General features: G+C 50.5%; 1 protein-coding gene across 1 annotated transcript; it reads left to right on the forward strand.

Annotated features, from left to right (window-relative positions):
• The first annotated feature begins 23,421 nt into the window (after nt 1-23,421).
• Nucleotides 23,422-24,789, forward strand: LOC120674755. Its single transcript, XM_039955884.1, has 3 exons — nt 23,422-24,247; nt 24,329-24,439; nt 24,671-24,789. Exons 1-3 carry the CDS (start codon nt 23,422-23,424, stop codon nt 24,787-24,789), a joined length of 1,056 nt encoding a protein of 351 aa, XP_039811818.1.
• Nucleotides 24,790-25,124: the final 335 nt, after the last annotated feature.

The following is a 25,124-nucleotide window of genomic DNA, read 5'->3' on the forward strand; positions in this document are numbered from 1 at the left end:
ACAACAGTATCTGGTACAAACACAGCTGCATAGGCAACTCAATTTTCAGAAACCAGAGATTGAAAACGACTAACTGAAACTGTGTAAGACAGTACCAGGCCACGCAAACAATGAACTGTTTGGCCTAGCACCAGTCTATATGGTAAGGTCCACAGTCCACACAAGCAACATCAGCGTTCCAGCAAATTTGTATCACACTATTTTGAGGCCTGTCTTTTGAACAAATATTATCACGTAATATTATGGCAGCAATATAATAGGCAAATGTTGAGGTCTGATCGATTTGATTTCCATCTAAGACGACCTTGAAAGTAAATTGATAAGGCGACGTGATTTTAAGATAATGAGGCCATTAACTCCACACCATGTTACTACCTGCAATAAACAGTTTTAATGTATTTTATCCATGTCATTCACACTCAATAGACGATACACCAGAACATGCTTAACATAGTACAGTGCCACGAGAAGGAAAGAATGGCATGCAACTGACACAAAGACTAATAAGCTTATTTGGAACAGCCAAACAGGCTTGCATCAAACGAATGGTATGCAACTAACACAACGAATGGTAGACAAGCTTTGTAACAACGGGCGGCTATGACGTCATCCCAGAGTGTTATTGGAAACTTTTTTCTAGTAAAGGGCACAGTTGACGTCAGCAGCAGCGGTTATTGAAAACAGGTTTTTTAACAACACGTGCCGATGATGTCAGCGTTGCCTGTTACTATTGTGTAGCCTCCATTTTTAAAAACTCTCATTGCGCTGATGTCATGTCCGCCCGTTATTGAAGTGTGCACAGTAATAACGTGCCGTCCTGTGACATCACCATCCACCCACTGCAATAACGCTTGCTACAGTGCCCGTTATTAATGGAAAAGGGGCAGTGTTATTGTAGGAGACATGTGTAGTAGTGTTAATAAGTTTGTTTGGAACAGGCTATTTACAAACACTCTGATTTGTTTATTTGGCCTCAGTTATAGCTGCTTGATACTCCCAGAAATCAATACAGTTTCTTACAACGACATTTTCTAATACCCAAGCCTATGTGATCGGAACAGAAAAGCAGACGCAAATACAACAGGAGCAAATTAAATTCCCTATATGCCATTGAAAAATATAGCTTATCCCCTGCGTGCTATTAGAAATTAGTATATCCCTTCTACGTCAAATGGAGATTAGAATGGCAATTTAAGACAGCAGCAAAAGAAGAGCAATCAACAATACAGGTTTGTTCCCTCATGTTTTTCCCTCCAAGCATGTGAAGGTGAATGCACGGAACTGAGCAATTCCAGTTCTGGAAATCAATGGTCAGCTCAAACGGGGTACCAAAACAATCAAGCAATAATGAAGAATAAAGATACAGTATATATAACAGCTGATTCTATTCCCCTGGTTTGTATCACCTTATCATTCCATCATGGACTACTACAAGCTTGGCCTGAACAAGCAAAGCAATATCAACCAACATTTAAGTAAAATTTGCATCACATTCAATTTACAGTCAGAAGTCTGAACTCTGGATGGATGAGCATTCACAAATGATGAAGGAAATTGCTAAAACAGCAAAGCAGTTAATGTGCAATAAGATATACTGATAACAAGAGCTAACTAACGAAGAAATCACTGAGGGGCACAAAGCCTTAACGGAAGCGTTATTAAATGGAACCATATCAGAATTTCAAGGAAGTGCATTTCAAGGCAACCGGCTAAATTTTCGGTACCTAAACTTGTGTTGTGACTCAATTTCATCATGGGAACAAAGGAGCTGAGCAGCCAGTGTGTTGCTGTGCAAGAGGAGCATACCTAACTGAAAGCGGAATGTGAATCAAGTCTGCCATCTATATAATGCAAGTAGGCATGCAATTGATAATCCAAAATGCCAGTAACCCAGTAGAAATGAGAGAATGATCTATTGTGCCACGAAAATCTAACGGCATAAGCAATTAAAGTTTCAGGATCCAAAGATAGGTGCCAACAAAATTGAGCTAATTGAACTCTCCATAAAGCCATAAACTGAAGAATAAGGCAAACGGCAGATTCCTTGCCTCTCTTAGTTGTATGAATGTACCACAAATGCTAAATGTTTCGGCTAATTAAACAAGTAACAACCACATAAATTTTGAGTAAATTTGCCATCATTGTATGTATGCCTTCCTGAATTCAGATCTACGAGTAACATTGAGAGAATGCAAGCATCACCAATTTATAATGGAAATTGACTACCAGCAGACAAACTGAGTGCTGAAGGATTCGAAATACCAATGGAGACAAACTACTGCTGATTAGCATCAAAGTAGATCAATGAGCAGTGGCATTCTCAAATATTGATCAGGACTGCAAAGTAAAATTCTAACAGATGCTCCAACTAGGGTTGAAAACGGTCGGGATATATCCCGTTCCGTTCCGCTCCGATTTCTACATTTTACCGGCTCGTTTTCGTATTTTCGAACAAATTCGGAATCAATACGAAATACGGGATGTCAAATTCGAAAACGGGTCGAAAACGGTTTGCCCTGTATCCCGATCGTTTCCGTATTTCCCGTATTTGATCGGGATATCCCGTTTTCATAAATTCGAAATATCCCGTTTTTTACAGCCCAAATCCGCATCCCTTGAGGCCTTGACGGCCCAGCCCAAATCGATCTAGGGTAAATGACTCACACCACGCACCCGCCTCCCACCAGTCGACCAGTCCCTGGCTCCCTGCCTCTTCACGGGCGCCGCCAGGCCGCCGGCCCCTTGCCCCCTCCTCTCGGTCGCGACTTGCGAGCCGCCTCCCTGCCTCCTCTCGGGCGCCGCCAGGCCGCCGGCCCCTCCTCCGAACCTCCCTGAGACGGCCGGCGATCCTCCCTGAGACGGCCCCTCATCTAATCCTCCCTGCGACGGCCCGCACCAAGCCTTGTGCTGCGCCGAGTGGAGGCTCGCCGTGGGTGCCGTGGGAGCCTCCTCCGGTCCTCCCCCACACGACCGGCGAGGTCTCACCGCCAATCCCTCCTCCGGTCCTCCCCAGACGGCCGCGAGGCCTCACTACCGACGTGCACTGCAACCACGATGGATCCGCCGCCTCGTCCGGGAAGGGGCAGGGTAAAGACCAAGAGCGTCCGCCGTATTCTCGATCCGTCGCCGCCCCAGCCAGCGTCTAACTCAGGTACTGTCCTCGGCTGTGCTGTGATCTCCTAGTATGCTGCTTGTGCTGTGCTGTGCTTCAGTGCTTGTGCTGCCTGTGATCCGTCGCTGGGCAGTTGGAGCAACGTCTGGAAGCTCAGATCCATGGGTGGAGGACGAGCTATGGTGCTTTCTATACCTTGATTCCCGTCTGAATACCCCCTGCTAATCGCCAGTCACCCATGCCCATCCGGCGTCCACGCCATGGCTGCCCAACAGCCTTGAGGAGAAGGGACTCGATCCGCAGGAGGAAGATGCTACTGTTGGGCTAAGAAAATCATTCATTATTTTATTGGGGCCAAGTGTTTACACTAGTGCACTTATGTAGCCCATCTGAGCATCCCTGTTTACACTAATGGGCCATGGCATGTAGACTGTAGCTGCCTATTGCTTAATTGTCATTTGCTCATTACTTAATTTGTTCTATTTGCTCATTACAAAATTGGAGGATCTTTAGGTTTGGTGGTAATAGCTCAAACATTTCGGATGTTGTAGCAGAGGTGGGAGAAAAAGTATCATTTCAATGTGCTACCTTTCTTTAATACTCTATGATTTATATTTGTCAAGCGAGGCCGCCCCACCTAAAATTCCAAGTCAGCTCCGCCACTGGCCGTATGCTGCCTGTGATGTGAATTAGAAGTGATCTCCTCGTATGTGCTTGTGCTGTGCTTGGTAGTGGTACTGATTTTGCTTTTTTTTGTTGCTCTTGGTAGGATCCAAGTCTGAAAGGGCTACAACTGAAAGTGTCGCAGCTAGTTCAACTCCAGCATCATCATCAGTAAATGTCGAAACAAGCGGCAGTGGGGTTGGCAATGGCACACAAGCTATGGATGTGCAGATAGATGAACATAATGTTGCACCTGCAACTCGAGCTCCAGAAGTAGTTGTTGTGGATGACCAAGACCAAGAGGATGAGGAAGGCAAAGATCAAGTCCACCTTACCGGTAAAAGGAAGAAGAAGTGCACATCTGATGTCTGGAACTATTTTACCAAAAAAATTGAGATTGTAGAGGTGGATGGAAAGCAGTACGAGCAGTTGTGGGGGTACTGTGATTTCCCAAAATGCAAGCAGAGGTACAGAGCTGAGGGAAACCATGGGACGACTGGATTCAAGAACCATTTGAGGTCTGCGCATGGTATTGTGAAAGGGCAGCAACAGCTCAATGTTGGTAAGGATGTTGGTACTGAAATTACTCATATTCAACCTTACAAATATGACCAAGAAGCTAGCTTAAAGAAATTAAATTTGGCAATAACCATGCATGAATATCCTTTCAATATTGTTGAGCATGAGTATCTTGTTGATTTCATAAAATCTCTCCGTCCTAGCTTCCCGATAAAGTCTCGTGTCACAATTAGGAAAGAAATAATGGAGAAATTTTTGGAAGAAAAGGATAGATTGTATGCATACTTGAAATCTATGCAATGCCGCTTTAGTGCAACCATGGATATGTGGACCTCATGCCAAAACAAAGGGTACATGTGTGTCACCATTCATTGGATAGATGATGATTGGTGTATGCAAAAGAGAATTGTCGGTTTCTTCAATGTAAAAGGAAGGCATACTGGTGCTAAGTTGTCGGAGTCATTCACTGAAGTTATGGTCAAATGGTACATTGAGAATAGGCTATTTGCTTTGACTTTAGACAATGCTAGTTCAAATGAAGTGGCAGTCCAAGATATAATTTCAGATCTGAAAGAGAATGGTAATGGCTCCATAGTTTGTGATGGAATATTTTTCCATGTTAGATGTGCTTGTCATATACTCAATTTGGTTGCTAGGGATGGGCTGAAAGAAATTTCAGCAACAATTGGGAAGGTCAAATCACTTGTGCTAGCTGTGAAAGGATCTCCATTGCAATGGGAGGAACTTATGAAGTGTGCCACTGAATCTGGATTGGATACAAAGAGGGGTATCTCGCTGGATATAACAACTAGGTGGAATTCTACCTATCTAATGCTAAGAGATGCTTTGTACTACAAGGATGCTTTTATGAGGCTTAAGTCTTCAAATCGCCGTAGGTATGCAAAGATTTCTCCATCTAATGCTGAATGGGACAAAGCTCTTACCATTTTTCAGTGCTTGAAGAAGTTTTATGATCTTACTGAAATTCTCTCTGGTACTTCGTATCCTACTGCAAATTTGTTTTATAAAGGTTTCTGTGATATAAAGCTATTGCTTGATGATTGGTCCTTTAGTAATGATGCAACAATTAGTGCAATGGCTATTTCCATGAGTGAGAAATTTGAGAAATATTGGCAGCAGTCCAACATTGCTCTTGCTGTAGCATGTTTTCTTGATCCTAGATACAAGAAAAAGCTTATAGAATACTATATGAGGAAGTTCTATGGTGATCAGTACCAAGTTGAGCTTGATGAGTTTGTTAGTGTGGTAAAGAAATTATATCAATTTTATACTAGTTCTGCTCCTGCACCAACAAAAGAAAAGAGTAAAGCAGCTGGTCCTAGTAGTAGTAGTACAGCAGATGTGTTAATGGAAAATGTAGACAATGACCTTGAAGCCTTCTTATATAGTCAAAATCAACCTGGTATGATTGAGTCAAATGAGTTGGAGAAGTACATAGCAGAACCACTTCTACAAATTGTTGGTCAGTTTGACATCTTAGCATGGTGGAAGAACAAGAGAGAAGAGTATCCTATCCTTACACAAATTGTTCGTGATGTTATGGCCATACAAGTATCAACTGTTGCATCTGAGTCCGCCTTTAGTGCTGCTGGTCGTGTTGTTGATCCCTACCGAAATCGTCTTGATCCAGAAATTATAGAGGCATTGATTTGCACTAAGGATTGGATAGCTGCTGCAAGAAAAGGTAAAGATCATATATTTGGTTTAGCTGCAAACTCTAATGTAGCAAATAAATGCATATCTGATTTTTCTATGTTTCATTTTATCTTCAGATTCTAGAATTGTTGGCTCAATTGTGAATGATCTCGACGTTGAAACTTTATCTATTTCCATGGCTAACAAATTGAAGGTTGAGGTATGTGTGAATCAATTCAATAAAATTGTGTTTCTACCATTATTTTTGTCAAGTCTGGAGGATCTTCTTGCTGTCTTGCTCTAGATGCTAGATCTGACTATTTAATTTTGTAGGACAAAAACAAGGAGGGGGATGAGAAACAGAATGAAGATGGAGATATGGAAAGTGATCCGGATATCATGAATGATGAAGATGAACTGTAGCCTACTGTACCTTTTAATCAAGATGCTTGTGTTCGTTTGAGACTTTTGTTTTATTCTATATGTGGAACAAATTAAACTATTTGTTTCTGAGATTCTCTACTTTGCACTACTATGTGTGAAGTGTGGTCGTGTCGTGGCTGTGAACAAATTAAACTACTTGTGCTATTAATATTTGTCTAGTGTTTTCGTGTATGCATGTCAAGTTTGTCGGATGATTGGGTACAATACTGGGTCGGTGTTTCCGTTTTGCCTTTCCGTAGACCGTTCGCTTTCGACACATTTCCGTTCGAATTGGTTCGTTTTCGAAATACCGTGATTCCGTATTCGTATTCGTGTTCGACTTGTTCGTTTTCGATATCGTTTTCGTATTAAAATGTAAAAGTGAAAACGGTAAAGGGCTTATCCCGACCGATCCCGACCGTTTTCAACCCTAGCTCCAACACAGTAGAAAATTAGTAACCGCACAACTAGAACTCACACGAACAGAATATGACGAGAAGTTCGATGTGCTAGCTGCTCGTTCTCCATCTCCTTCCTCGGCTTCAATCAGTAGCTGCCGCCGTCCTCGCGCTCCCAGTCCTTGAGCGCAGACCACATGCCAGCATACAAGAGCGCGCGGACAGCCCGTACCTCCATCCACTCCACGATGGACATGTTCTTGCTCCGCAACGCAGACACCAGCGCCGCGTCCACCGTGCTTCCTGCTGCGCCCACGATCGAGCGCATCCGGACGGGGTTACGGACATCGAAGGCAGTAGGAGACGCGAGCGCGAGCGCGAGCGCGACCAGCAGTTCCTCCGTGAGAGTCATCAGCGCGAAGCTGTCGCGGAACGATGACCCCTGGGCGAGGTGCCTGTTGCTGGCCCGCCACTTGTCGCTCTCCTCCTTGGGCCGGCTGACGTGCACGCAGATCAAAACCGAGAGGAAGTGCGGCCGGGGGTCGGACGGGTCGTCCCGGGCCACCGCTTCGTACCTTGCCAGGGCCTCGTCGAAGCGGCCGGCGCGGGCGGCGAGGAAAGCGAGGAGGAGGCGGAGGTCGGCCACGGCGGCTGCGTCCCCTAGCTCCACGGCGCGCGCCAGGTCGCGCTCGGAGACGCGCAGCGCGGTGCTGACGCGCTCCCCGGACAGCGTGTGCGCCCGCAGCACCACGGCGGACAGCAGCGCCTGGGACGCCTCCAGGACGAAGAGGCTGGGACCCTTGGGAAGGCTGCCGGAGAGGGCGAATGCGTCGTCCAGCTCGGGCAAGACCCCATCTCCATGCTTGAGTGGCGGGTCCTTGCACCTCCTCTTCGCGGCGTGCTTCAGCAGCCCGATGATGATGGTCAGGAAGGCGGACATCTGGCCGTCAGAGACACTCGTGTTGATGATCCGGAGGGCTGCGGAGGCCACCCGGCCCTGGGATCCCGCGACGGCGCCTGGCGCCCCGCCAAGCGTGGCGGCCACGAGGGCGAGGTTGAAGAAGCTGTGGTCGAGTGGGCAGTGTATGCCGGCGAGCCAGCGGTCGCCCTCGTCGACCCGTCCGAGCAGGTCGCAGACCGCGGCGGCGCAGAGGCGCGGCGAGTTGCTGTCGGGGCGCTCAGCAGCGAGGCGCGCGAGGGCGTCGAGCGCGTCCAGGAGGCGGCCGTCCTGGGCGTCGACGAGAGCCTTGAAGATGCGCAGAGCCTCCGCGGCCTGGGCGCCGCCCTGGGCCTCCGCCCTCGCGAGCTCCCCGGGGAAGACGTCGTCCCGGAACATGTGGTTCCCCTCGCCGGTCTGGGGCCAGCGGCGGAGCGCGACGGCGCCGAGGACGTGCGTGGCGTCGAGGAGGAAGGCCCCCGGGGTGAGGAGGTCGCGGAGGGCCGGGGTCGCGCGGCCGGCGAGGCCGAGGTGGCCGGCGGGGGACAGGCGGGCGGAGGCGAGGAAGAGGCCGGAGAAGGGGCGCGGGAGGTAGGCGCTCCCCAGCGCCTCCTTGGTGAAGGCGAGGGCGGCGCGGTGGAGGAAGCTGGAAGCGTGCCATGGACGAGAGAGGAGTGGGGAGGAGAGGGTGGTTGGTTGGTTGCCTCTCTGGGCTTTCCTTTCTTGGAGGAGACGCCGAAACGGAGTGCTTAGAGTCTCCGTCTCTGGAGTGGTTTGCCTTGGCCTTATTTGGAACGCGCTTGGCTCCATTCCAGTGGATTCTACGGAACCACCGCGCCGTGCGTGGAAGACCTGCAGAATGGGCCCGCCCCCATATTGTGCCTGGCGTACCCGAGCCTAGCAAGCCTCATCCACTCGCGTCGCGCTCCCTGACCACCCCACCTCCCCGCCCCGCGCCGCCTGTGTAACACCCGGTTTATAAAAGAACATAAACCGAGCAATCATATACGTGCCAGGATCAAGTCACACGTATATACAACAGAATGGACAGTATATCATAGCACATATCACGTAAAAAGATATAATAAAGCGAATACGAATGTTATTTATTACAATAATGACAAAATGTCTGATACAGCGGAAGCGAAGTACAAAATACGATAAAGCTCTCCGAAGCTGAAGCAGGGCGCCACAGGGACGTCGACTGGGAGACGAACACCTAGAAGTCCTCGTAGTCCTGGTAGCGCTGGACGAACTCCCTCGTGTCGGCAGGAACTGAGCAGCAGTAGCGTAGCCAAGAGGAAAAAGTAGAGAAGAGGCAAGGGTGAGTACACAACTTGTACTCAACAAGTATAACACAAACTATGAGGCTCTAGGCTGGCTGACTCAACTGCATTAGCTTTTAAGTGTTGGCAAAATTTTATTAAAGCTATTTACTACGAGTTGATGAATTACCATTATCCCAGTAACATAGTAATTAATCAGAATTAATTATGGTACTACTGAGAAACAAACCAAACCAAGCCACCAAGGTAAACCCCGAGAAGCACCTCCCTCGTCGGAAGGAGATAACTTCACTAATCAAAAGGAGGATCTGGGCCGCTCATAACCGTGAGCACGGCTAGTATACCAGTTTTACACTCTGCATAGGTTGCACATCTTTACCCACAAGTCGTGAGCTACGCCAGTTGTTCATCACACTTCCTTAGGTGAGATGACTAGCGACTCACTACGAGGCCTTTACAAAGATTCTCGTTGGTAGGGAGTAACCGCATGGTTGGATCGGCGACTATGGAGCAGGTCTAGTGGGCGTCAAGACACGAAGCACAGACGAGGCCACTCAGCACGAGGGCCATAGAAGCTTACCGCCCCTGCCCCGCAGGTAAGTTACTCCAAACCAAAAAGATCTAATTATTACGCCAAGTCTATCCCATTCTAGCCTTGTGGTAGCGCTGTTGTCCCAGGTTGTCGCTCTATGAACCGGTCCTTATGGAGAGTGGCCAACCAAGCACTAAGCACCGTGCTGGCCCCCTAAACCATGTTTCTACAAAAACCATATTTTAACGAGACGTGAGCCACTCAAGCACGAAGCACAGAGGGCCACTCTCAGAATTAAGTTCAAGTAAACTATTAATCAAATTAATTAAAAAGGACCAGAGTATGTTATAGCGCAGCAACCTAGCACAACTAACCATAATGCAACCCAAGGATATATATAAAGGATATAAACTGGCTAGGAAATCCTTAAGGGCATACAATATTAAAATGCAGTATGAAATTGTAATTAAAAGTGATGGGTTGTTCATGTTATACTTGCCTTCCTCATACTGCTCTGGCTGCTGCTCAAAGTGCTCCGAAGATGGCTGCTCCGGGTACTGGTACTGGGGCTCCTCAGATGGATCAACGTCTACTCACGAACACATGGCCAAAACAATGCACGAAAATAAGCATACAAACAAACATTAACAAAAACTAAGAAACAGTACATCAATACAATAAAACAGCAAGAAAAACTAAGTCTAAACTGTTCTACTCGTTATAACGATCGCGAGGATATAAAGAACGCTAAAAACGGAGCTAAAACGCATAAACTAGGCCTAAAACAAGGTTCAGGGGCTTAATTGTAAGAAAACTGAAGTTCCAGGGGCTTTTCTACAAAAACCGGGGACTGAAACATAATTAAACTAAAGCTTCGGGGTCTAACTCGCAAAAACGTCAAGCGTGGACTGCGGGTACTAAATCTAGAAAGGTCAGGGGGCTATGCGCTAAAATCTGGGCCTCAGTGTAAATATTTTTACACTATATAGGATCGTGGGTTGAATAGAAGAGAGTCCAGGGACTCTTATGCAAAATAGCCAGGCCGAAACGGTAAGTTTGGATCTCAGCCGTAGGGTTAGGATCTGGCGGCTCAGATCTAAAGGATCCTAGATCTAATCTTGGACACTCCTTTCAGATCGGACGGCTCTAGGTGATTGGGGCGTGGGGCGGCGGCGACGCTCACCGGAGCGGAGCTCCCGTGGCGGCGGGGTCGCCGGAGTGAGCGAATCCGGCGCTCCTGGTCTCATTTTGGGCTGCAGGCTGGTGCAAAGGAACGAGGGTGGCGTGCGTAATCCACTGGGGGTTAAACCGGGTTCGAGGTGGTCCAGAGCGTGGAGCTCGTAGGCAATGGCGGCTCCGGCGGCGAGGCTCGCCGGCGTGAGGCGGTTCGGGGTCTCCAGGGGGGTCACGGCTACCAAGGCTAGCGCAAAAGAGAGAGGGAAACAGGGTTTGGCTCACCGAGTGCTCGGATTGAAGGGAGGACCGGCGCAGGGTAGTCGGCGATGAGGACCCGCGGCGGCGCTAGGCGGAGCTTCGAGGACGGGCCGCTACTGGACGTCTCCGGCTTCAGGACTCCACGAAACGACGCGTGGTGCTCCTGCGAGGCCCGTGGAGGGGTCAGCGTGGCCTGGACCGAGCCAATGGCGAGGAATCCTGGCGGCGCAGAGAGCTCACCGTCGAGCGATGCAGGTGAAAATTCCGGCGATGTAGGGCCCGTTGTCGGTGATGGCGGCCGCGGGGAGGTTCCTGGGCGCGTGGCGGGGCTGTTGCGGTGGTTGGCGAGGGCTGGAAGGGCGCGGTGCGGCCGGTCCGTGGCGGGGCAGGGGACCTTGCGCGGCGGAGGGGGAAAACGGCGCTCTAGGGTTCAGTGGCGGCTGTGGAGTTGAGATGGCGCACAGGGGTCGTGGGGGGCGAGTTAAAGTAGGCGTGCGGGGATCCGGGCGTCCGTGCCGTTGGGCGCACGGGCGAGGATCTCGCCGGTAAACTCGGTTCGGTTAGCTCGCTGAGGAAGGAAGGGAGGTAGGGGATGGCGCCGACAGGTGGGCCAGGCGGGGTAGCGAGAGAGCGTGCCGCGGCGCGGGCGGGGTAGCTGGCGTGCGGGACCAGGCCGTCAGCGTCGCGGAGAGGGGAGAGCGAGTGCGGACGGGATGGGCCGGCGCTCGCGTGTGAGCAAGCGGCGGCTGGTTTGCGGGCTGGCGTCGCGCTGGAGCAGGCCGGCGCGAGGAGGGGCGAGCGTGCTGGGCCGGGGGAGCGGCGCTGCTGGCTGGGCCTGAGGTGGAGTTCGGGCCGCGGCGCGAGCTGGGCCGAAGCGGGCCCGCGGGAAGGGTGAGGGAGGAGTGGGCTTGGGCTGGGGTTTTGGTTTCCTTTCCTTTTCTATTTCTTTTTCTCTTCTATTTTCTAATTCAAACAAAGTTTGAATTCAAATTTGAATTTGAATTCAAACCACACTCAAATAAAATTATGCACCAGCATGAATGCAACAAAAATTTAAACCTATGATAAATTTTAATTAATTAAGGAACAAAAATTAGATTAAATGCCAACTAAACACAATAAACCTTAGAAAATTTAACTAAAGCCAATTAATTTATTAATAAATGCTGAAATTTAAATTAGGGTGTTACATACCCTACCCCCTTAAAGAAATCTCGTCCCCGAGATTTAGCTGGGCTGGCTAGCAAAGAGATCTGGATAGGTCTTCTTCAACTCATCTTCTCGCTCCCATGTAGCCTCAGCTTCACTGTGATGGCTCCACTGAACTCTGCACATCTTGATGCGCTTGTTCCGAGTAACCCGCTCTGATGTCTCCAGGATCTTCACCGGATGCTCAGTATAAGTCAGATCTTCCTGAACATCGACCCCATCCAGTGGTGCCTGCTCCTCGGGTACTCGCAAACACCTCTTCAGCTGAGATATATGGAAGACATCATGAACTCCTGAGAGACTGAGAGGTAACTCCAGGCGATAAGCAACTTCGCCTTTCCGCTCTAGCACCTTGAATGGCCCCACATACCGAGGTGCTAACTTCCCTTTGACATTAAATCTGCGGATTCCTCTCATCGGAGATACCTTCAGATACACATAATCACCAACACTGAAAGTCAGGTCTCTCTGTTTGCCATCAGCATAGCTCTTCTGTCTGCTCTGTGCAATCCTCAGATTTTCTCGCATAGCCTGAACCATCTGCTCTGCATCATCTATGATCTCAGGACCGAAGAGCTGCTTCTCACCGATCTGATCCCAATAGAGAGGAGTCCTGCACTTTCTGCCATACAATGCCTCGAAGGGAGACTTCTTCAGACTGGCCTGATAGCTGTTGTTATATGAAAACTCAGCATAAGACAGGCACTTATCCCAACTAGTACCGTACTGAATAGCACAAGCTCTCAGCATATCCTCCAACACTTGGTTGGTTCTCTCTGTCTGCCCATCTGTCTGAGGGTGATAAGCTGTACTGAAACGCAGCTTCGTATCCAACGAATCATGGAGCTGCTCCCAGAACCGAGAAGTGAACTGAGACCCTCTGTCAGATATAATCTTCTTGGGCACACCATGTAAGCAGACAATCCGAGAGATGTACAACTCTGCAAGTCTAGCACCGGAGTAAGTAGTGTTCACTGGAATGAAGTGAGCAACCTTCGTCAGGCGATCCACTACTACCCAAATAGAGTTGTACCCTTTCTGAGTACGAGGCAATCCAACAATGAAGTCCATAGTGATTTCCTCCCATTTCCACTCTGGAATCTTCAAAGGCTGTAACAGACCTGCTGGCCTCTGATGCTCAGCCTTGACACGCTGACAGGTGTCACAAATAGCCACGTACTCTGCCACTGAACGCTTCATCCCATACCACCAGAAACGTTCCTTCAGATCATAGTACATCTTCGCGCTGCCCGGATGGATAGAGTATGCTGTATCATGGGCCTCACTCAGAATCAACTTCCGAAGATCCTTCACATCAGGCACACAGATCCGGTTCTTGTACCACAAAGTACCCTGATCATCCTCTCTGAAATGAGGAGCCTTGCCCTTTCTGAGCAACTCACGAATCTCCTGCAGCTTCTCATCATCATTCTGATGCTGCCTGATCTCTGACTCTAGAGTCGGTACTGCCTCAAATGCTGCACTAGAAGTATGATGCAAGAAGCCCAGGCTCAACTGCTCGAACTCCTCGCGTAACTCTGGAGGCATCTGAAAAGCCACGGCCATGTTGACATAACTTCTTCTGCTCAGAGCATCTGCTACAACATTGGCCTTGCCCGGATGATAGTGAATCTCCAGATCATAGTCCTTGACTAACTCTAACCACCTCCTCTGCCGCATGTTCAGCTCATTCTGCGTGAAAATGTACTTGAGGCTCTTGTGATCAGTGTAGATATCACACCGCTGCCCATACAAGTAATGCCTCCAAATCTTCAGAGCATGCACAACTGCGGCTAACTCAAGATCATGAGTAGGATAATTCAGCTCATGCCGGCGTAACTGCCGTGAAGCATAAGCAATCACTCTGCCCTCCTGCATCAGAACACACCCAAGACCATCCTTCGAAGCATCACAATATACCGTGAACCTCTTCGTCTGGTCTGGCAGAGTCAGGACTGGCGCCGTAGTCAACCTCTTCTTCAGCTCATCAAAGGCCATCTGACGCTCATCAGTCCATACAAAAGCCACATTCTTCTCCAGCAAAGAAGTCAAAGGCTTCGCGATCTTGGAGAAATTCTCAATGAACCTCCGATAATATCCAGCTAAGCCCAAGAAAGACCTGACCTCCTTCACTGTCTGCGGTGTCTCCCACTCGAGCACATCCTTCACCTTGCTCGGATCAACAGCAATGCCTCCCTGAGAGATAACATGACCGAGGAATGGAACCTCGTCAATCCAGAACTCGCACTTGCTGAACTTGGCATACAACTGATGCTCTCTCAATCTCTGCAATACGAGTCTCAGATGCTCCTCATGCTCTTCCTCTGTCTTGGAGAAGATCAGAATATCATCAATAAAGATCACCACGAAGACATCCAGATAATCCATGAAGACCATGTTCATCAGATGCATGAAATAAGCCGGGGCATTAGTCAAGCCGAAGGACATGACTGTATACTCATATAGCCCGTACTTGCAGGTGAATGCCGTCTTCGGAATATCCCCAGGACGGATCCTCAGCTGAAAATAGCCCGAACGAAGATCAATCTTCGAGAATATACGAGCACCTCGAAGCAAATCGAAGAGATCCTCAATACGGGGCAGTGGATGCTTGTTCTTAATAGTGACTGCATTCAGCTCACGATAATCCACACACATCCTCTTCGAGCCATCCTTCTTATCTACCAGCAACAACGGAAAAGCCCAAGGAGAGAAGCTGCGACGGATATAGCCCTTGGCTAGCAACTCATCAATAGTCTTCTTGACTTCTTCATGCTCTATAGGTGCCATACGGTAGGGCCGCTTTGCAATAGGAGCTGTGCCAGGCAAGAGATCAATACAAAACTCAATGGCGCGTTCAGGCGGCATACCTGGCAGATCATCCGGAAAGACATCCGGGAATTCAGACACCACGCGAATACCGTCCGTGGGTCTAGCCTCCATCTGATGAAGAAATCCAGAAGGCTCTGAAGCACTGACTGTCACCTCTTGGCCATCAGATGCCGATAAGTGAACTGTCCGCTGAGCACAATCAATACGGACTCCCCATCTGGTAAGTGTCTCCATGCCCAAGATCACATCTATCCCCGAGGAGTCAATAACTATCAAGCCAGTGCGGAATTCTACCCCCTTTATGACAATACTAACTCTGGAGCATATAGAGCATGTACGAATCTAACCCCCAGGTGAGGTAACTACCATAGCTGTCCTCATACAAGAAACCGGTATACCATGCTGCTCGGCAAATGACTTGGAAATGAAAGAATGGGTGGCACCGGTATCGAAAAGCACTGTAGCGGGGTGAGAGTTGACCATGAACGTACCAATAACCACGTTAGGAGCCTCGGCCGCTGACTCGGCCGTCAGGTGGTTCACTCGAGCCTGTGCTGGCGCCCTGGGCTGAGCTGGGCGCCCCTGCTGTCCCGCCTGCGCCTTCCGGGGGCAAGTGTTGGCGTAGTGCCCCGGCTGGCCGCAGTGATAGTAGACGCGTGCAAGTGTCGAAGCCTGCTGTCCGGTAGGGGCTGCCGGACGTGGAGCCTGCGGTGCTGGCGGAGCTGGTGGAGCAGCACGAGCCGGAGGTGCCGGTAACCTCGGGCCCTAACCTGCCTGCTGCTGTCGAGGCGGGTACTGCTGCGGCCTCTGCTGGTACTGCTGAGGAGGCCGGTACTGAGGCTGGTACTGCTGGGGCTGCTGGAGTCGGGGGCGAGTGTTGCTGCCGGAAGCAACGGGGACAATCTTCCTCTTCTTGTCCTCCATCTCCAGGTGCTTACGCTCAGTGTTGAGCGCACTGTCAACCAGATGGTTGAAGTCGTCGAAGCGGAGGTTGAGCAGCGCGTACTGGAGGTAGTCCTCAAGACCCTCCATGAAGTGCTCCTACTTCTTGCGGTCATCCGCAACCTCGGCAGGGGCGTAGCGAGCCAGCTGAAGAAAGCGATCACGATACTCCGTGACCGACATAGTCCCCTGAATTGACAAAGACAGATAGATATCGGAAGATTAACTCAAAATTCATAAGGATAGAACAAGGGGCATTAGCTCAAAAGAAAACGCTGAATGATTATAATTAAGATTACCTGCTTCAGCGCAAGGAACTCCTTCTGCTTCATCTTCATAACGCCCGCGGGGACGTTGTGGCTGCGGAAACGCTCCCTGAACTGGAGCCAGGTGAGAGTCTCGCGGTCATGGACCGGGTGGGACTCCCACCAGTCCAAAGCTGCCCCTCGCAGCTGTCCTGCTGCGTACAAGACGCGCTCACGATCATCGCACTGGGCGATGTCCAGCTGACGCTCTACTGCACGGAGCCAGTCGTCAGCCTGAAGAGGGTCGGACGTGTGAGAAAACATCGGCGGGTGACCCCTCAGGAACTCAGCACGCCTGTCGCGAGGCTGCGGCGGTGGAGGAGGCGGAGGCTGAGTGTGAGCGTGCTGAAGAGCCTGAACCGTGTTGTTCAGGGTAGCCATCATCTGCATCTGGAGCTGGAAGTACTGCTCCGGAGTCAACGGCGGCGGCACCGGGATCCCAGTACCCGGGTTGTTCTGACCCTGCTGCTGGCCAGAACCGGAACCGGTGCTCCTGGTGTTCACCATCTGGTTTGAACAAAAGATTTCACGAGTAAGGATATTGCAAGAATAAACTCAGATGGATATGATAACTCTTTGCGGAAAAAGACTCAACCATGATAAAGTAGACAGGATAGAGTTGACTGTTTTACCCCCAACGACCTAACTCATTTTATTAATTAGTTAACTTTAACATCAGAGTGATTTTCTTTAAACAAATTTATACTACAAAACTATGCAATCATTCCAAAAATCCAAATCAAGCATGTAGCATAATAACAAGCAGACAATTTTCACGACTTAGCCGAGTTTAGCAAAAGACTCGACTAACACAACACGTCGCGGAACGTGCTATCGTTTTATTATTAAAGGGTCACCTAGCTAACTCATGGTGGTCAGATGACTGATTCAGGCCAAAATCTACGAAATCTATTCTTCAGAGAGAGAAATCAAGGCAAGACGGGTAAAAAGTCATAGAAGTCAAGGGGTATAATAGTAAAATAGTTTCAGCAGTCAAGGATTGGAGAGAAAGAGTCCTAAAACTCGACCAGTTCTATCTAGGCTTCGTCCTACAGTCGATATGGCTTTGATACCACTCTGTAACACCCGGTTTATAAAAGAACATAAACCGAGCAATCATATACGTGCCAGGATCAAGTCACACGTATATACAACAGAATGGACAGTATATCATAGCACATATCACGTAAAAAGATATAATAAAGCGAATACGAATGTTATTTATTACAATAATGACAAAATGTCTGATACAGCGGAAGCGAAGTACAAAATACGATAAAGCTCTCCGAAGCTGAAGCAGGGCGCCACAGGGACGTCGACTGGGAGACGAACACCTAGAAGTCCTCGTAGTCCTGGTAGCGCTGGACGAACTCCCTCGTGTCGGCAGGAACTGAGCAGCAGTAGCGTAGCCAAGAGGAAAAAGTAGAGAAGAGGCAAGGGTGAGTACACAACTTGTACTCAACAAGTATAACACAAACTATGAGGCTCTAGGCTGGCTGACTCAACTGCATTAGCTTTTAAGTGTTGGCAAAATTTTATTAAAGCTATTTACTACGAGTTGATGAATTACCATTATCCCAGTAACATAGTAATTAATCAGAATTAATTATGGTACTACTGAGAAACAAACCAAACCAAGCCACCAAGGTAAACCCCGAGAAGCACCTCCCTCGTCGGAAGGAGATAACTTCACTAATCAAAAGGAGGATCTGGGCCGCTCATAACCGTGAGCACGGCTAGTATACCAGTTTTACACTCTGCATAGGTTGCACATCTTTACCCACAAGTCGTGAGCTACGCCAGTTGTTCATCACACTTCCTTAGGTGAGATGACTAGCGACTCACTACGAGGCCTTTACAAAGATTCTCGTTGGTAGGGAGTAACCGCAAGGTTGGATCGGCGACTATGGAGCAGGTCTAGTGGGCGTCAAGACACGAAGCACAGACGAGGCCACTCAGCACGAGGGCCATAGAAGCTTACCGCCCCTGCCCCGCAGGTAAGTTACTCCAAACCAAAAAGATCTAATTATTACGCCAAGTCTATCCCATTCTAGCCTTGTGGTAGCGCTGTTGTCCCAGGTTGTCGCTCTATGAACCGGTCCTTATGGAGAGTGGCCAACCAAGCACTAAGCACCGTGCTGGCCCCCTAAACCATGTTTCTACAAAAACCATATTTTAACGAGACGTGAGCCACTCAAGCACGAAGCACAGAGGGCCACTCTCAGAATTAAGTTCAAGTAAACCATTAATCAAATTAATTAAAAAGGACCAGAGTATGTTATAGCGCAGCAACCTAGCACAACTAACCATAATGCAACCCAAGGATATATATAAAGGATATAAACTGGCTAGGAAATCCTTAAGGGCATACAGTATTAAAATGCAGTATGAAATTGTAATTAAAAGTGATGGGTTGTTCATGTTATACTTGCCTTCCTCGTACTGCTCTGGCTGCTGCTCAAAGTGCTCCGAAGATGGCTGCTCCGGGTACTGGTACTGGGGCTCCTCAGATGGATCAACGTCTACTCACGAACACATGGCCAAAACAATGCACGAAAATAAGCATACAAACAAACATTAACAAAAACTAAGAAACAGTACATCAATACAATAAAACAGCAAGAAAAACTAAGTCTAAACTGTTCTACTCGTTACAACGATCGCGAGGATATAAAGAACGCTAAAAACGGAGCTAAAACGCATAAACTAGGCCTAAAACAAGGTTCAGGGGCTTAATTGTAAGAAAACTGAAGTTCCAGGGGCTTTTCTACAAAAACCGGGGACTGAAACATAATTAAACTAAAGCTTCGGGGTCTAACTCGCAAAAACATCAAGCGTGGACTGCGGGTACTAAATCTAGAAAGGTCAGGGGGCTATGCGCTAAAATCTGGGCCTCAGTGTAAATATTTTTACACTATATAGGATCGCGGGTTGAATAGAAGAGAGTCCAGGGACTCTTATGCAAAATAGCCAGGCCGAAACGGTAAGTTTGGATCTCAGCCGTAGGGTTAGGATTTGGCGGCTCAGATCTAAAGGATCCTAGATCTAATCTTGGACACTCCTTTCAGATCGGACGGCTCTAGGTGATTGGGGCGTGGGGCGGCGGCGACGCTCACCGGAGCGGAGCTCCCGCGGCGGCGGGGTCGCCGGAGTGAGCGAATCCGGCGCTCCTGGTCTCATTTTGGGCTGCGGGCTGGTGCAAAGGAACGAGGGTGGCATGCGTAATCCACTGGTGAAAATTCCGGCGATGTAGGGCCCGTTGTCGGTGATGGCGGCCGCGGGGAGGTTCCTGGGCGCGTGGCGGGGCTGTTGCGGTGGTTGGCGAGGGCTGGAAGGGCGCGGTGCGGCCGGTCCGTGGCGGGGCAGGGGACCTTGCGCGGCGGAGGGGGAAAACGGCGCTCTAGGGTTCAGTGGCGGCTGTGGAGTTGAGATGGCGCACAGGGGTCGTGGGGGCGAGTTAAAGTAGGCGTGCGGGGATCCGGGCGTCCGTGCCGTGGGGCGCACGGGCGAGGATCTCGCCGGTAAACTCGGTTCGGTTAGCTCGCTGAGGAAGGAAGGGAGGTAGGGGATGGCGCCGACAGGTGGGCCAGGCGGGGCAGCGAGAGAGCGTGCCGCGGCGCGGGCGGGGTAGCTGGCGTGCGGGACCAGGCCGTCAGCGTCGCGGAGAGGGGAGAGCGAGTGCGGACGGGATGGGCCGGCGCTCGCGTGTGAGCAAGCGGCGGCTGGTTTGCGGGCTGGCGTCGCGCTGGAGCAGGCCGGCGCGAGGAGGGGCGAGCGTGCTGGGCCGGGGGAGCGGCGCTGCTGGCTGGGCCTGAGGTGGAGTTCGGGCCGCGGCGCGAGCTGGGCCGAAGCGGGCCCGCGGGAAGGGTGAGGGAGGAGTGGGCTTGGGCTGGGGTTTTGGTTTCCTTTCCTTTTCTATTTCTTTTTCTCTTCTATTTTCTAATTCAAACAAAGTTTGAATTCAAATTTGAATTTGAATTCAAACCACACTCAAATAAAATTATGCACCAGCATGAATGCAACAAAAATTTAAACCTATGATAAATTTTAATTAATTAAGGAACAAAAATTAGATTAAATGCCAACTAAACACAATAAACCTTAGAAAATTTAACTAAAGCCAATTAATTTATTAATAAATGCTAAAATTTAAATTAGGGTGTTACAGCCTGTAGCCCACTCTTCCGGCGCGCCGCGCACCGCCGGTTGCTGCCGCCGCCTGCGTGCCGAGCATCCACCAAACCGCCTCCTCCTTTCGTCGTAACACTACCCGCCGCCACAGCAGTGGCCGTATCGCTTGCGCCGTGGCCGTCGCAGCATCTGGCGGCCACTTAGGGTTATGGCTGGCCCCCGACCGGACCACGCCGCCACCCCTAGCGGAGACCGCCGCCGCCATTCGTCTTCAAATCGCCGACCTCCGCCACCCGTACCGGAGGCCGCCGGCGCACTTCGTCTCGAAATCGTCGGCCGCCGCCGCCCTTCGTCCTCAAATCGGTGACATTGGCACTCAGATCCGGCGCCCCACGGACCGCCGCCAGCTTCCGCAGGTGCGATATGGGCGGATCCGTTGATCCTCGGTATGGGGAATTTCTCTCCCTTGTTGGGTCAACCCCCGGCGACGGCGCATTCAGCGCGGCCTTGCCAACCCCCGTCACCGGCGCAGACCTCGGCACACCGGGTGAAGAGCGCATCCCCGATGTGCATCCTCCGGCTACCGACGATCCGTTCGCCGGCCTTGACCCACGAGCCCCGGCGGCCGGAATGGCAGGGCCTTCTGCGCAGCCGTTCGGCGGGCACCCAGGGGGGTACGCGCCCTTTCCCCCACCGCCGTGGCAGCAGCCCTTCGTCGCCAACTCTACGCATATGGCGTCGTTCCCCGTCAACCATCCGAACATGGCAGCCTACGCAAGCTTCTATGGGCAGCCACCGGCGTTCGTCAGCAACTTTCCGCAGCCGTCGCCGTATGCTGGGTTCCACGGTCAGATGCCTGTGTTGCCAGGACAGGGTCTGTGGGCGGCTTCGTACGGCGGTGCACCCCCGCTGGACCATCGGTTCGTCCCCTACTACATGAACCCAGCTTCCTCGGCCGCAGCTCAGGATGGTCTACGGCCTGGCGGACGTGGCCGTCGCCACCGCGTAGCCCGTGTCCGACCTTCACCAAGGGCGGGAACCTCACGCACCAGGTCAACCGCTCGCACCACCATCAACCTTGACGACGACACAAACTCTGCCCAAGCCGAGTTTGCCGCAGATGACGACAACGCAGATGACGACAACGACGACGGCAGCGACGACGACAACGACGACAATGATTCCTCGGTGAGGCTCTATTTTTCTCTTCTGCTTCATGTTTTCAGTTCTGTCCGTAGAAGCTGAGTAGTAGCAAACTTCATGTATGTTCCTCTCATTCGTGCAACTGAACCTCTCCATTTGCATTGTCTTCGTGTACAGATTATTATGACATTGTGTTATGTGATGTAGTCGTTGTTTGGACTTGACCTTCTCAATTTACCTTGACCTTCACATAGTACGGTTTCTGATTTACATTCTTATATGGCTGCTGCATTTTTTGGATCCTATATTGCACATATAACTGGTTGTTTGATGTTGCCATTGCAGACTTCAAGTACAGCAGACAATGCTAATTTCCCCGGAGTTGGAAGAGCAGCACCTGCAGCACAAGGTGTGTCGGCGTCCTGACCCGGGGGTCCGGATCCCAATTAGTAAATGCTGCATGTTTCCTCGTCCCAGATGTTGATGCAAGAGGCAACACAGTAACGCACGGGTTTATCCTGGTTCCGGCCGCGGGGCCGTACGTCCAGCAAAGAGGTGTGCGAGGGCACTGTATTATCTTGCACCCGGAGTGCTTGTAGTAGGGGGTACAAGCGAGGCGAGAGACGGAGGGAAGCTCACATGTCTCTCCTAGAAAAGGAGTCGGTTGAGGTGAGAGCTCAGTGGTGCTGAGAGGTGACGATGATCGCGAGTGTGGATGACTGTGTCCCAAACGTCCCCCCTTAAAGGAAGCCTGCCTCCTCCTTTTATAGTCACAAGGAGGGGCGGTGTACATGAGTAGGGGAACATGGAAGTCGTCGTCCTCCCCCGAATCGCGGGGGTGCAGTGGTCGGACACTGTAGGAAGTACACTGTGGGGCGTGGCGGTGGGCGTGGCGGTCGTCCTGGATGTCGTCCATGGTCTTGCGGAGATTGCGCCGGCGTCCTGCCAACTCCAGCAGGCGGTGTGGTCGTCACTGTGGAATGTTCAGTCCTCCGGATGTGGCGTTCCGTGGGCCCTGCAGGTCGGGGTCCTGCGTGCTCCAGCGGTGACGGGGCACGCGGCGGTCCCGGACCCCTCTTAATAAAGTGCCAGTGTGCGCATTAAGGAGGTCCGAGGGTTGCGTGGAGGTCACGAACCCCTCGAGGGGGGAGGTCCGGGACTCCGGCTACGTATGCTTTGCGTCCCTCTTGGAGGGCCACGTGGCGTCGCCGGACCCTTTCCTAAGCAGGAGGCGGGTTCGGGGGCCATACGCGTGATGAGGTGGAGTCCGGATGGCCGAAGTTGGCAGAATAGTATGGGGAGCAGTGCCGAGCACGCTCCGTCCCGCGTCGCAGGTTCCACAGTATCGCCGCAGCGCCCGGGATGGCGGAACAGTGACCGGAGTTGGCGGATGGGACTCCGATCACAACCACTGTGGGGAATGGCGGTCTAACGCCGTCTGTCCTGAGCACTGTGGAGGAGTGGTTGGCACTTAAAGCCTCCGTACGACGGGCGGGTGAGCAGCAGGGCCCTTTGTCCCTTATGCCGAGGGGTGGCATCGAGCGAGGCGGAGATGGTTTGCCCGCTCGAGGGTAGGTTCGCTGCCCTCGAGCGAGGCGGAAATGATTTGCCTGCTCGAGGGTAGGTTCGCTACCCTCGAGCGAGGCGGAGATGCGGGGCGCAGTCGAGGGGTCTCGACGGGAGCCCTCGAGCGAGGCGGAGATCATCCCGTGGGCACGAGAAGGGGGCGAATGGGCCATATGCTGGGCTTCTTTGAGTTATTTCCTTTCTTTCAGATCGGAAGGAGGCCGTGGGCCTTCGTGGGCCCAATTTCCTTAATCATGTGTTTGTGTTTTAGAGTGATCTTAGTACCCCGATTAGGGTGTCCCTAATCGTGGTACCTGACAAGGTGCTGCTCCCATGGCAACAGAAGCCGTCCACCAAGATACAGCGGACTCAGGAGAGACAGATGCAGTGGATAGAGCACTTGCTGATGTATTCGGAAGGGATCATTGGGTCATTCCTGCTGTGAAGGCCGCACTTGAAGAAAGCAGGAGAACTAGAGAACTGGTGAGGCAGGCTGTCATACTTGGTCTTTATTACACAAAATATCTATGCAAAAATCCACCTAGGCAACCCCCTAAAACAGGACATGAGTGGGTACTAAGGACTCTTCGCAATGAAAATTCTTGTTACAACATGTTTAGGATGAGCCCTACATGTTTTGAGATGCTGCATGAGGTTTTGGTTAGGTCATATGGGTTGAAGTCAACAAGTAGGATGGCATCTAGAGAGGCTTTAGCCATGTTCTTGTGGATGGTTGGGCCCCCTGAACCTGTGAGGCAGGCAGAGGATAAGTTTACAATGTCAATGGAGACAATAAGTAGAAAATTCAATCATGTCTTGGATTGTGTGTGGAGGCTAGCCAACGACATAATAAAACCAAAGGACTCTGATTTTGGTTCAGTGCACCCAAAGTTAGGAAACCATAAGTATGTTCCACTGTTCAACAATGCAATTGGAGCCATTGATGGAACACATATCAGAGTCATTGTGCCTGGCAACAAGCAGGGCGGGCCGTATTTCAATAGGCACAATGACAAAACTCAGAATGTGCTTGCCATCTGTGACTTCGACCGGAGGTTCACATTTGTTGCAGCTGGGATTCCAGGATCAGCACATGATTGGGCAGTCCTTAGGGAGGCGATGGAGAGGTGTGGTGACAAGTTTCCACATCCACCTCAAGGTATGTGGCGCTGTTGTAATTATTTTGTGGCATTTGCTTTGCTAGCTGCTTTGTAATCTATGTGACTAATCATTATTGTAGGCAAGTATTACCTTGTGGATGCCGGGCACCCAAACCGAAGTGGGTTTTTGGCACCGTACAAGGGGGTGACGTATCATCAGGCAGTATGGAAACGGGCGCCTTGGCCTAGAGGTATGAAACAAATCTTTAACCGAGCGCATTCCTCTCTTAGGTCGGTCATAGAACAGTCATTTGGTATGGTGAAGATGAAGTGGCGCATTTTGTTGGGTCTCCCACATTACTCGGAGCGCAAATAGGCTCAAATTATTTTGGCTTGTTGTGCACTACATAACTTCATTTTGGAGAACGACAATGACGATTTACACTATCATATGGATGATGCCGATGATTCATGGGACATAGATGATGTTGACGAGGACACAGGTCATGATGCCGTAGAGGGCGACGAGGATGACATGAATGCACTCCGTGATGACATAGCCGCAAGGTGCCGGATGGCTGAATGTGCTAGACGTATGTGAGGTCTACGTGTTATTTGTCTGTTGTATTGTTGGAGTTATTTTTCTGTAATCGCAATAATTAACGTGTTAATTAACTGTATCAATGTTTGCCTTTTTTTATTCTCCCAATAATGATCGCCGTTAGTGATGTTCAGTAACGCTGTAATGTTGGAAAAAATGAATACATTTCGTTTCATACATGTCAGTTCATATCTGAGAGTTGATGTGGTACGCACTTGGATACATATAGCAATTTACCAGCAGTTTGTGGTACAAGCTTTCAAAAACCGCGGTAGCATGGACCAGCATGCTAGCTAGGATTCTTGCACTAAACAAGGCCCGGCCTTTTAGCCTTG

The sequence above is a fragment of the Panicum virgatum genome, chromosome 5N (assembly GCF_016808335.1).
Source record: "Panicum virgatum strain AP13 chromosome 5N, P.virgatum_v5, whole genome shotgun sequence".
In the NCBI taxonomy this organism is placed as follows: Eukaryota; Viridiplantae; Streptophyta; class Magnoliopsida; order Poales; family Poaceae; genus Panicum; species Panicum virgatum.

What these genes read in the sequence shown, in the direction of transcription:
- LOC120674755 (XM_039955884.1), top strand. Translation starts at nt 23,422, where the DNA reads ATGGCAACAGAAGCCGTCCACCAAGATACAGCGGACTCAGGAGAGACA. An exon ending in GTTTCCACATCCACCTCAAG is followed by an intron (nt 24,248 to 24,328) that starts GTATGTGGCGCT and finishes TCATTATTGTAG; the next exon opens with GCAAGTATTACCTTGTGGAT. An exon ending in ACGGGCGCCTTGGCCTAGAG is followed by an intron (nt 24,440 to 24,670) that starts GTATGAAACAAA and finishes CATGGGACATAG; the next exon opens with ATGATGTTGACGAGGACACA.